This window comes from Hemicordylus capensis, chromosome 6 (assembly GCF_027244095.1).
Source record: "Hemicordylus capensis ecotype Gifberg chromosome 6, rHemCap1.1.pri, whole genome shotgun sequence".
Classification (NCBI taxonomy): Eukaryota; Metazoa; Chordata; class Lepidosauria; order Squamata; family Cordylidae; genus Hemicordylus; species Hemicordylus capensis.
In genome coordinates this window covers 119072233-119084507 of record NC_069662.1, presented here as the reverse complement: position 1 = coordinate 119084507, position 12275 = coordinate 119072233, and the positions used below count along the sequence as shown (strand labels likewise).

Below are 12275 nucleotides of genomic sequence, written 5' to 3'. Positions count from 1 at the left end.
TTAAAAACCACTTTCGCAGTTCAGCTGCTTTAAATTAATGCAATACAGTATATTTTGCAATCATTAAGTCAACAAAGAATAGGGAAAAGGGCTGAAGCATGAATGGCAAGAAGCAAAGAACTTGATATTACAGGGACAACACAAAGCTATACAGTGCACAAAATCCCCTCCCTACACACTTCCCAACCAGAATACCTGTTTGAGCTCTTCCTTCCTCTCCTGAAGTATGACTGGATGCTGAGCCTACTTTCCCATGATAATGCCCATATTGTCAGAACCTTTATCCAGTGGTGACACTGTTTTTTGTTTATTTTCAGTAAACCAAAATGTGACAGATTTTATATTATGCAGTAAGACACTAAATATGCACAATGCTAATTACAACACAACTCAGTCTGTATATTGTATCTCAATATTAGTTCAAGTATGGAATAATTACTCCTATGAGGTTAGAGAGACTTGGGATTTCATTTTTAAACCCAAAGAATAAAGGTAGATCAGAACTTAACCTCTAGGAAGCAATAATAGTTCAAAACACGTTTTAATTTTGGATAAGTGTCAGGAACATGCAAATATTAAAGAATCTCCTCAAGAATTGACTCAATATGCAGCCCCCAGCTGGTCAGTGTCAACTCCCCCCTCCCCCAAACTAAACTATCCATCACACAACAAATGACATCAGTTCTATTTGAATAATCAGTCTGCAATATGTATACTACCCCACAAGATAACAGCTGTTCTTGTAGCAAGCTAGGGAGTATCCAAAGGGCTTGCACATGAAGTTTTCCAATACGGATGTTCCATCTTGTTTTGCATAATTTTTTCCAAAAGTGTGGGAACTGATTATAACAGCTAAGAATACACCACATTCTTTTGTAATGTGCAACTAGCAGCCAGCGTTGTTACAATGTCGCTTCCAAATTCTGAATGAAGTTATCTATGCGTCTATGAAATATCTAGCTGTTTTCTATGATCCATGAAGTCATAAATGCAAAAGTTCTACATTCCTTTTGTGTCTCATTGAGGTTTCCATAGTATATCAGGAATCAGCTTCTGGCTAGAGCCATATTGTAAACAGTTTGTTTCTCTCCACTCCCTCCTCTAAGTATTCTCTCTTTCAGTCTCCTATCCAGACAATTCTCTTTATCCAGCCCTTTCACAAACAACATAACGCAATTTGCCTGTCTCAATATTTAAATGAGCATTCTAGAGCACCACAACCCTGAACTGTCTTGAACAGCAGGTACAAAGGTTGCTTTTGCAAGTGTGTTTCAATCTAGAAGCCCAAACTGCTGGAATGCAGTGATTGCTGGGCCTTAAAATTTTCTTTAAACAACCAGTCAGGCCAGCTTTATAGGGACTGCATGGTCTCACCAAACCCAATGGGGGGTGGGGGAGGATCTACAATTACAGAGCACTGACTACTGTTCTATGGATGAGCTCTACCATTAAATGGATCAGAACTTTGGCCTCAACTGCAACACAGAGATAAAGATAAATACAGTTTTGCACATTCCTCTGAGCTTTCAAAAGAAAAGTTCCGTTTACATTTTTAACAAATGCAGCTTATTGAATATAGCTGTTTTTCTGTGAAAAGGTTCTGTCCAATTAATTTGTCCAACCATTTTTTTCTAATCTAACTGAAGCATTTATTCAACCAAGCTAGTCCCAGACCCCTTGGTGCCAACTGCATACACCCTTGCCTTAGAACAAGAAAGGTAATCTAGAATTTCAGCATAACCACTTACTGGATATACCTTTAGATGTAAAAATATGCTCTAGATGTACTTACCTGAACTCTGCAAACATTTGTAAGCAACAATAATTTAAGTACCGCTCTATTAAAAGGATTTCTAAAGATTTTTATCCAATTAATAGAGACAGTAATGTACTGGTAGACAATACAGGATAACTCCATGCCACAGAAAGCCAATTCCTTACACACACAGACTGTGGAAGAACTGTACACTTTTGAAACATTAGCTTGATATTTATGGTCATTATTTACAGGATATTTAATAGGAAGTAAGTTTCACTGAGTTCAGTGGGACTTGTTTCCCCAAGTGCCCACGGACTGCAATATTTAGCTTCTATATCAGAGGTTGTTAATAACAATGCTTTTCTGTCTTTACAGCCATTTCCACCAAGAATGTTTTATCATAGACATATTTTAGCAAATTTCTAGCAGAAAATTCTGTTTCTATGAACAGCAGCTCATTACAAAATACCTTTAAACGTGTTCGCACATGTTGTTTCTTAACAAGATGCTTGATGGAGCATTCCTTCAAATAATATTTATACATTCAAAGCAGTAAAGAATATAAAAAGAAGAGTGAGAATTCACAAAGGGAGAACTTTAAAATTTTAGGATTTCATATGTTCATTACTGCTCACTAGTAACAGGGCAACATAATATGAAAGTCCTACAATTATGTTTTCTGAGCTACAAGATTTTTTTACACTTACATACATTAAAATAAAGCTGGAGAAATACTTTTCAATGCAACTGAAATTAATTTTATTTATAAAATAAGATATACTTGTGATCTGTAGTATCTCGAGCAATATTTATGTTTACTAAAAGGTAACAGAACTCATGCAGTCATCTCTGAAAAGATCAAGTACAACTGACAACTGTCAATTGTCAGTGTGGTATGGTGGTTAGAGTGCTGGACTAGGACAAGGGAGACCCGAGTTCAAATCCCCATTCAGCCATGAGACTTGCTGGGTGACTCTGGGCCAATGGGTGACTCTGGGTCAGTCACTTCTCTCTCAGCCTAACCTACTTCACAAGGTTGTTGTGAGGAGAAACTTAAGTATGTAGTACACCGCTCTGGGCTCCTTAGAGGAAGAGCGGGACATAAAATGTAATAAATAATAATTAATAAATTGAACTACATCCCATTAAGAATCCAGATGCCTATGTTAAACATCTGATGGGACTTCCAACATTTCCATGGTACGTATCTAAAAAGCATTTACTTATTCCTAATGACTTTTTTAAGTACTGTACTTACCTGAATAGAAGCCGACTCTGAATTTAAGCTAACCCCCTTTAAAAGGAGATTAAATACAGGTTATGCCTGCATTTACTCAAAAGGAATAGGACTCTGAATTTAAGACAACCTCCTGATTTCCAATATCAAAACACTTGGGGGGGAAATCTAGTCTTGGATTCAGGTAAATACAGTACAAATATACATGATACCAGTAAAGAAGCTGAAATATCTTATTTTCTTTGTAGAAATATAGTTTGCAAACCAAGCATGAAAGCACATATGAAGTATTACTAAAGTATACCAGAATGAATGCCAGAACATAACACATGCCATAGAAATGTTAAGTTTTCTCCAAAACTGTATTGTCTCCATCCCATAATCACACAAATCCAACTGAAGTTTCCATACTTTGTTTAATAAGCCTTGCAAATTTTAGTTCCCCAGTTCAGATACCCAACAATCAGCAGTTAACAGTTCCAAATATCTATTTTGTAGGCCTCAAAAATGCATGTCTCTTTAAGATAAATAATTTCATTATTTATGCCTAAAGACTGTTTAAAACAAAAATGTCTTAAATGTATTTGTGCTTTCTAGACAACCAAGAATACGTGATAACTTAATTCAACAATTTTATTTAAAAAACCAAATTGAACTGCTATAGGCTACTCCTCTGTGGCTTTGGTATATAGATTCAAGCACTTTTTCTGTACATCAGACTCATAGAAGCTATAGTTCTCAGCTTACTTGTGAAGCTTACTTCACAAAGCACACAAAAAGTCAGTTATACATAAATTGCATCTTGTCACCAAAAAAAAATCTCGCATTATTATATAGAAGTATTTTTTGATAAGGGAATATCCAAACCTAAAGCTGTTTCTACATAGTTTTACAAATACCCTCCACAACATCACATTCAATTCCAGAACAAAGCCAGACAGATGTGCAAGATGCTATTCTACAATCCAGGACACCAATTCTTAATATTTCCCACTATCATCCAAAAAAGTAATAATCTAAAAAACCTTTAACTGATTTTTAAAAATTGGCTTCATTTTCTAGGAGGTTCAGCTTTCTGTACAGCCACAACCACCTTATAAGAGCAATATTATTGACTATCTCATTTTTAATCAGACTGCTGAACTTCACATGAGGCTTCTTCACCCACCCCACTTTTGAACGATGAAGCTTTTGATTCAGAGAGAGAAAGCTAAAAAGTTACCTTTGTCTTTTGGGAACTGAATGTTCAACTTCAATGAGTTTACCATGCAGTTCAACTTTACCTGCAAATAGAAACACAATTTGTTTTAGAATGAGTTATGTGCCTCTCTCCACCCCCATTACAGGGCCCCTCCTGAATCTGTGTGTGGTAGTAGTGTAAAATAGTACAGGAAACACAAATGCAACAGGTTAGCTCATTCACCAAAAGTTGCACAGCAGCAACAGAAACATGGCGGGAATGACAACCACAAGCCAAAAGGCCGATTTTTAAATCAGGCCAGTTCCAAGATAAATGCTTGGGGAAAGCATTAAGGAGGGAACTCTTAAAAGCTGGAAGTTTCCTTATTTTTTGTTTTCCAAAGTGATATATAAAAATGTTAAATTGCATACATACATATGTACATACAATATACATACATGTATTTCTCCCCTTGAGAAGATTAACAGGCCTCTGATAACTTGTCAGGAGGAAACAGAAACTGCTGGTTTTGAGTGAAAAATTAGTCCCCCCACACACTTTCTCCAGGAAAAGCACTCTCTTGAAGCCTTCTTTTAGATGCATACTCTTACTACCACCCGTTGGGCCAGCGATTCCCTCCCCATATCAACCCTGAGGTGGACACTGGAGAAGAGCAAAAGCAGGACCCAGATGAGATCATTCAGCCTCTCGAGCCTCCCCCGTTCAGCCCGCCAAGTTGCCTTTCGCACAAAAACAGGATGTAGAAGCAGAGAGGGCGGCATGTTCGCTAGGTATGTGTGCGAGCCAAAGGGAAAGCGAAATAAACCACAGTCAAGGAGCAGCTGTGAAGCGGGCCCTCAGACCACCACTCCTCCCCTGAGAACGGCAAAGTAGTACAGGAAGCAAACAAGTAGTGTGTTTCGTTTTGCTTTGTTTTTAAAACAATAATAATAATATTATTATTATAACAATAACATGTCTGAAGTCTGGATTCTCGTTTACTGCCTTCCCACAAGGACGACTTAACAAGCCTAAAAGCGACTAGGCGCTCCTCGCGGGAAGCTGCTCCCTGGCCGCTCCGAGGCAAGTGAAGAGGGCGCACAATTTAGAGGCAGTGGCCACATACTCGCTCGCCTCTCCGTGCGTGCTGTTGCGCCCAGGCAGGCTTGCGACGCGGCACGTTGTGCCCGTTGTAGAGGCTCGCCCCTGGGGTGTCCCCCTCCCCCACCAGCCGCCTTTCGGGCTAATTCGGAGCCTGGCTCTCTCCCCACTACGAGCCCTCCTCCCCCCACCGGCTCGGGAGGCCACAGGTTCCCGTGGGGGTGGCTGCGTGTGTGAAGAAATGCGGGTCCCTTCGCCATGAAATTGGCGGCTGATGGCTGGGCCCTGGCGCGCGCGCCTGCCTCCCCTCCCTCTTCGGTGGTGGCACTGGCGGTGTTTTGCGCGTCTCAGCCCCTCTCCTCCTCTGCAGAAAACTGCTTCTCCTCCACCCCAACAGAATTAGGAAAGGGGCTGTGTGGGGGGGGGAGGAAAAGAACTATGCGGCCTCGTGGCGGCCCTGCGCCTCCTCAACGAGGAAAGGGCTTTTTAAAAAAAAAAATCCCCACAGTTTGCACGTTACCTGACAGCGTGTGTGAGTTGCAAGTGGGGAGAGGGAAGGAGAGAGGACAACAAACCACCCAGCTCGTCGCCCAGGCTAACCTGAGCGCCAACCCCCCTAAAGGCCTTACATAGCGCTACTGAAGCCGAAGCTCTACGAAATAAGTGCAGCCCAGTCCTACAAGCTCGGCCCATGTTAGCATTCAGGGGCAACATACCGGAGACCAGAACGACCAGGGGGTGAGCCGAAGAGGATGGCGCCCAGAAAGATAACGGGAGTGGGGGAGAGGAGAGTAGCTAAAATTGAGAGGACGTTCACCCACCTGAAAGTGCCTCAATGGCCTTCATAGCCCAGTTTTCATCGGGGCAGTCCACGAACGCGTATCCCGTCTTCACGAGAAATTGACCGGTGAAAGGGATCTTGGACTCTTTAAAGATACTTTCTAGATCCAGAGGGCTCACGTTTTCGCCCAGGTTCCCAATGTACAGCTTATTCATCTTCTTATTAATTAAAAATAGAGCTTAGCTTTAAAACACACACACGCCGTCTTGCCAAAAAAAACACACACCACCCCAAAACCAAGAAGGGGGGGAAAGCCGCCGCCGCCGCCACCCCCCTCAAACGATCCAGGGAGCAAAATACGAGGGGGGGAGGCTAAAAAAAAAAAAAATCACAACTGCAGCTTGTATCCGTCCCTCCCACACCCACTCCTCTTTCCCCCCTCTCTCACCGGAGTTCAAAAAAAATAAAAAAGCTTGTGATCAAATCGGAATACTGAATGCTCGCTGCGTTATCCGGAGAGATAGAGGAAATCACGACGCTTTTGGAAGTAGGATGGCGGGTTTTAAAAAAAAAGAAGAAGAAGAGGGAGGAGAGATGGGGGGGAAACTACTTTTTTTTTTTGTCTTGCCCCCAAGCCCCTTTGGCGGCAGCAGGCGGAGTATGAAAATGTTACAATACGTGAATATAGGCACCGCCTCTCTCCATAAAAAAAAATCCAGAGTGGGAGGAGGGGAGGGGAGAGAAAATCACTTGAATATTCCGGCTTTTTGAATGAGCCACGTGTTCAAACTACAAATCAACTTCTCACGTGAGGAATCCCAACGCCTCAATTAGATAGCAGCAGATTTAAGCTCATACACACTCACAAAGGAGAAGCAGAAGCGAAGCCACTCTGGCTGTCCAATTCAAGTTTTTAAGAAAGGGAGGTTGGTATGGGCGCGGAGCCCTGACCGCATGGTCTTTCTCCCCTCCCCCTGTTTACTACTTTTTGCTGCGGGTTTGATTGCTCTACAGACGCACTTTCTCAAATGCATAAAGTTGCTGTAGCATTTTACGCTCATGATCTGGACAAACGAAATCCTACAGAATGTCATCAGCGGACTGGCGTGGGAGAAGCGGAGGCCAAGTACAATATAATGGCCACCCATTAGCCTTCTTCAGGATCCTTGGGGTGACTCATACGGGTCGTTTGTGGAACCTCGCCCCGACAGGATTTGGCCAAGTGTCTTGAACACCACTGAGTGGGTGGCTGGGTGGGTTGCGATTACTGCTCTTCGGGAAACTAGGTAGAATAATAGGATCGCCACACTAGTCTTCCGACATATCCATGTGCGCCACCGCCACTTTTGTCTGCGGTTTCGTGTTTGGTGGCTCTGTCTGCTTTCTTGTTCGCCATTGGCTGCAAGCCCAGAGAAAGACCGAGGGGGGCTTAGAGAGGAGGGCGAAACGAGGGTCTCCTTGAAACAGTTCCCACCTACCCACCCCCTTCCTTCCTGCATGGTAATATTGCTGGCGGTTTGATGAACGTTGGTTGCAGCGACTCTAGCGCCCAACGTTATGAATCGAAGGACAAAAGGGGTGGAGGCCGGTTGGAGAATGATTAAAAAGTGGGAGTGCTTAGGGGGCAGAGCAAAGCGTGCTCCGCTGGACTCCCCCCCCCCCCGCGCCCAAGTTGTTTCCTTCCCCTTTTCTTTTAAATCTAGTTAATGGTAGTTTCTAGCTCAGAAAATAGGAATGACTAGACTACACTGCCCTAGAATTACCATAGCACACAGAAGATTCCATCCAGCTACCCACCCACCCCCACCCCCATTCTCCTCTCCTCCCCCATTTGGTTCAAGGAACCATTCATAATTTCACCATTTGTAAAGAGCACAATGGTGGGTTTGTGGGGGGAGGGGCCAAAGTGTGTGGAGCCTGGTTCCAGTGCAAACAAAATGTTGCCTGAAGATGAAGAAAAGATACGGAAATGAAAGCCAGCACTGTATTTAATATATAGGAATCCAGTAGGTTTTGTTTAAGAATTTACTTTAGTAAGAGGGGCCGTTTATTCTGCATAAATAGGGAGGGGAGGGATATAATGGGCATGGAAAACAATTGAGTACTCTTATTAGTTAATAGTGACAGTCTCCACCTGCATTATATTTTTGTGTAGAGAAAATAGGAAATTTTTGTGTTTAGCTTATTAACTGCAGTCCTGTAACTAATTTTATATATATATATATATATATATATATATATATATATATATATATATATATATAGTGAATGAGTGAAATTCTAGTTTGCAAAAGTGTTCTGAATGAATTTCAGTGAATGTCTTTGTTAGCAGTACTTTGGTCAAAAAGCTGCAGTGTGTATGTATATATACTATACAAAAAAAGCAGGATAACATTTGGATGAGTACTATAAGATGCAAAAAACTATTTAAGAATGTGACATTTATTAGCCCATTCAACAGAATTGTTACAGTCTAGTAATGTGTCACGTCTCAAATAGTTTCATGATCTTTCATTGAACTATAGAAATCTGTTTCTATTTAGAACAAAATTAAGATGGCAATTTTAAGCACACTTACTTGGAAGTAAGCCCCACTGAACACAAAGAGCTTTACTTTTGAGTAATCACATATACGATTGGCTGTAGGCTCCAAATTGTAGGAAATTTTGTTTATACACTCAGCAATTTGAAACCCTACATTTTTGTTGTAAACCCGTTTTTCTTACAGTAGCTCCTGAACTTGTAATAGAATTCTTGAGCAGAAAGGTAAGTCTAAATTAACAGCAAAATATGAGAGGTTTTGGTCAGTGGCTTTACTAGTCAAGCTTGTACTTCTGATGTGCAAAAGTTTACAAAGTAATTTGCATGTTTTTTCTGAATATGTAGTATGAACAGAGCTTAATATTTTCAAATGCTTGTGTTAAATTAGCACTCATATTAGTTTTTGATTTACAAGTAAAAAAAATCAAAACTGAAATGTGTTAGATTATTCAAGTCTATAGCAATGTAAAAGTCAAAACTTAATGGCAATGCTAAGATATTTAGTAAGAAGTTCCACTGAACTCTGTCAAACTTATTACATTAACACAAACACATTCAGAATCAGGTTGCCAATCCTTTTAAACAGAAAACTGGCAAAATAGAAACAAATCATGAATTATTTAACAGTGAATAGATTTTTGTAATAGGAACAAGACAAGAATTAGTAGTTTAAATTAAAATCATATTAAGAAAATGCTTTTTATATTCCCTTAGAGAAAATTCATAATCCAATATATAAGCAATTTGACTCCTCAAAATTAAATTTATAGGCAAGTTCTTGAGAGCTAGACAAACATTTTGTAAGCTGCAAATAATATTCTATTTCAGCCTAAGTAATTTGTAATTAACTGATACAGTATATTGAAAATGCAGTGGTTTAATTCAAATTACTTGAGTACACTGTTTGGTTTTGAAGAGTTTACGACCCAAAGCATCATTGAAATTTACTATGGAATTAAAGCAGCTTTCTGCTTTATTAACTAGAAAGTTTCCTTTCACAAGTTACAAAATGTTGTTAATCCTAATATGTTTGCATTAATATATTAAACAAATTGGTTTATTTTACTACATTTGTATTTAGCAACTACATTTGTTACTATACCTATAGAAACAAATTGGCCAAAATCAAAAGTTGTTTAAACCTCCTTAAAACTGAAGCAATACAGATATTGTAAATATCGACTAAGTGTTTCATGGGTTTGGTAAAGTTCCATTTATCACCCAGTGCTTGTGTAGTAATCAGGGTGGAATACTGCAATGGATTTTGAGAGGTTATTAAAACCTTATTTCTATTAATAGGTTACAGCTAGTGCTGTTGGGTGAAAACAACCAGCAAGGATGTATAAGAAATGATATGATATACTACTTGTAAGAGCATTAAACTGGTATGGTTGTCTACGATGCCCTGAGCCTGATGAACTCCTGACTTTTTCTCCCTCCACCTTTTTTCTTTGCAGAGTTAGGTTTCCCTGGACTGTCTCTGCATGCAATATAGATAATGTCCATTCTACTTTTAGGAACACAAGGATGTATAGAAAAGATTGCATAAGTACTGGTGCGGATGGGGCCGTCGAGAAAGTTCTGCGTTTCAGCCCGGGTGGGGTCGGGGAGGACTGAAGAAAATGGATGCCTGGAATTGCAAAAACTCCGAGAGAGGCAGATCATCCATCCAAACTCTACCAGCAGTATTATCAGAATGTTAGGAAAAATGTCATTGGTCAGCAATCCAGTTCGTTTTTCCCTTCCCTCCCCTCCCCTTCCTTATTCCACCCCCCCCCCATCTTGCTTTTGGCACAACCTATCACTTCCTATAACATGCCATGGACACAAATTTAATCGGCTTGAACATATCCACAGCTGACTCATACATGAAAACCCTTTTAAGACACGCTTCCTCCCTCTCTGTGTCGTGTCATAATCACATGCCATGCAAACACTCTGTTTTTGCCTTCCCTGAGAAAATAATTCGCAGCCGGAGAAATAAAAATATGACCTTCGGAGCCCACAATCCCAAAACCCTTATCTGGAATATTTTCAGATAGAAGTAGAAACTGTGAAGATGCCCCGCGGGGGGGCGGGAGAGGTGTCTGAGCCAATCTCATCACGTAGAGCGAGGTTGCAATTCAGCACCAAGCGCGAGCTGCCTGGGAGTAGCCGTAGTAATCGTAGTAAGCCGCGCGTGAGCTTAGGGATGTGATTTTGTATGTGTGTAACAGGGCTGCATCCGATTGGTCGAGAGCTGCACCTACCAGTGCTCTCAGCTTCGTTTGTGCTGGCGCCATCGGCTGCCTGATTTGTTCTCCCTTCTCTCCATTCACTGGTTTCTTGGGCAGTTCCGGATGCTTTTGTGTTTGTGGCGCGAAACTAGTGACCCCTTCACACGCCATTTCAGCCCTGGGATCTCTTTTGTTTGGTAGGGGTGGCTTGGTTTCTTTCCTCTGATTGTGCTGATGACTTTTTTCTTTATGTATATAAATGAAACGGGATTAGTAGCGAGCACACGCAGCTACTCTTATAGTCTAGACCCTTCCTGCGATTTTTCCCTTTTTTTTTCTATTTAAAAAAGGTGGAGGATGATTTAAAATAAAATTAGGGTGTTGTAATTTTACACTAACCTGTAGTTTTGGCTTGGCAGGCTTCTCGGCATTTTCGTACACTTTTTCTTAACTAACAGTTTACATTCTCAGTCTGCACTTTTTTCGCATTTTAAAAGGTATTTTGAATGAGCCATCTTCTCACTGTTCAAAAGAATTTCTGGATAAAAAATATTGTATGATACTGATACCCAGCCTGAGTTGTAGCTTTTCTTAAAATATTAACAAGGAAAGGCCTTGTTAATTGTTCTATAACGTTCCATTATGGTTGAAAAATTGTTACTTTTTTAGATTGGAAGCCACATTGTTTCTTGCTAAAAGGTTGTAGTTTGCAAAATTCTCAAATTGTAATAGTAAAAAGAAAAATTTTAAAAGTCCAAAAAGCTTATAAGCTGTTTAGTCTAACAAGACACACCAGATTTGTGAAGCTGTAAATATCTGAAGGACTGGGGAAAGAAGGTAAAGTATAAAGTTCATAAGAAAGAGTTTTCTTTTTAAACAAGAGTCTTACAAAGAAATATTTTACAACTGATTGGCTGTAGAAGTTGAAAGTGCATTCATTAAAATACTGTATTTGTAAGGTTGTTTGATTGCATAACAGATGCTAAGATTTTGTGCTGCATGAGAGGGAAAGATCTCCACAGCAGGGATAGCTTCTCATGTTGAATTTCTGCTTTTCATGCAGAAACCAAAAGGCACATAGAACTTAAAAGCCTTTCTTGAAAGAAAGGCTACATCCTAGTTCCTAGAGCACCATTTGGGTTCAATATTAACATAACATTGGCAAATTCATGAGCATAGTTATCACTCATTATCTAACGCATGTTTATTTGCATGCCACATGCTGCTCAGGAGAGTCAGTCTGGGAGGAGAGCTGGTCTTGTGGTAGCAAGAATGAATTGTCCCCTTTGCTAAGTAGGGTCCACCCTGGTTTGCATTTGAATGGGAGACTACATGTCAGTACTATAAAATGGATGGGGCTGCTCTAGGAAGAGCATCTGCATGCTTTCATGCAAAAGGTTCCAAGTTTCCTCCCTGGCATCTCCAGAGAGAGCTGAGAGAGACTCCTCCCTGCAACCTTG

At 40.5% G+C, this 12275-nt stretch overlaps 1 protein-coding gene across 3 annotated transcripts in view; it reads right to left on the bottom strand.

Annotated features, from left to right (window-relative positions):
* Window positions 1-7374, bottom strand: part of IGF2BP3 (insulin like growth factor 2 mRNA binding protein 3) — a 133982-nt gene extending 126608 nt beyond the window's left edge. Inside the window, exons 1-3 of one of the 3 annotated variants that reach the window (XM_053266140.1) lie at window positions 6507-7374; window positions 6099-6276; window positions 4219-4279 (exon numbers count right to left, since the gene is read on the bottom strand). In XM_053266140.1, the coding sequence (XP_053122115.1) occupies window positions 4219-4279; window positions 6099-6273 (236 nt within the window). In that variant the 5' untranslated portion in view covers window positions 6274-6276; window positions 6507-7374. Of the gene's footprint in view, window positions 1-4218; window positions 4280-4634; window positions 5258-6098; window positions 6277-6506 lie in introns of those variants that run through there. The other 2 variants (XM_053266141.1, XM_053266142.1) reach the window with 2 other exon arrangements.
* Window positions 7375-12275: the final 4901 nt, after the last annotated feature.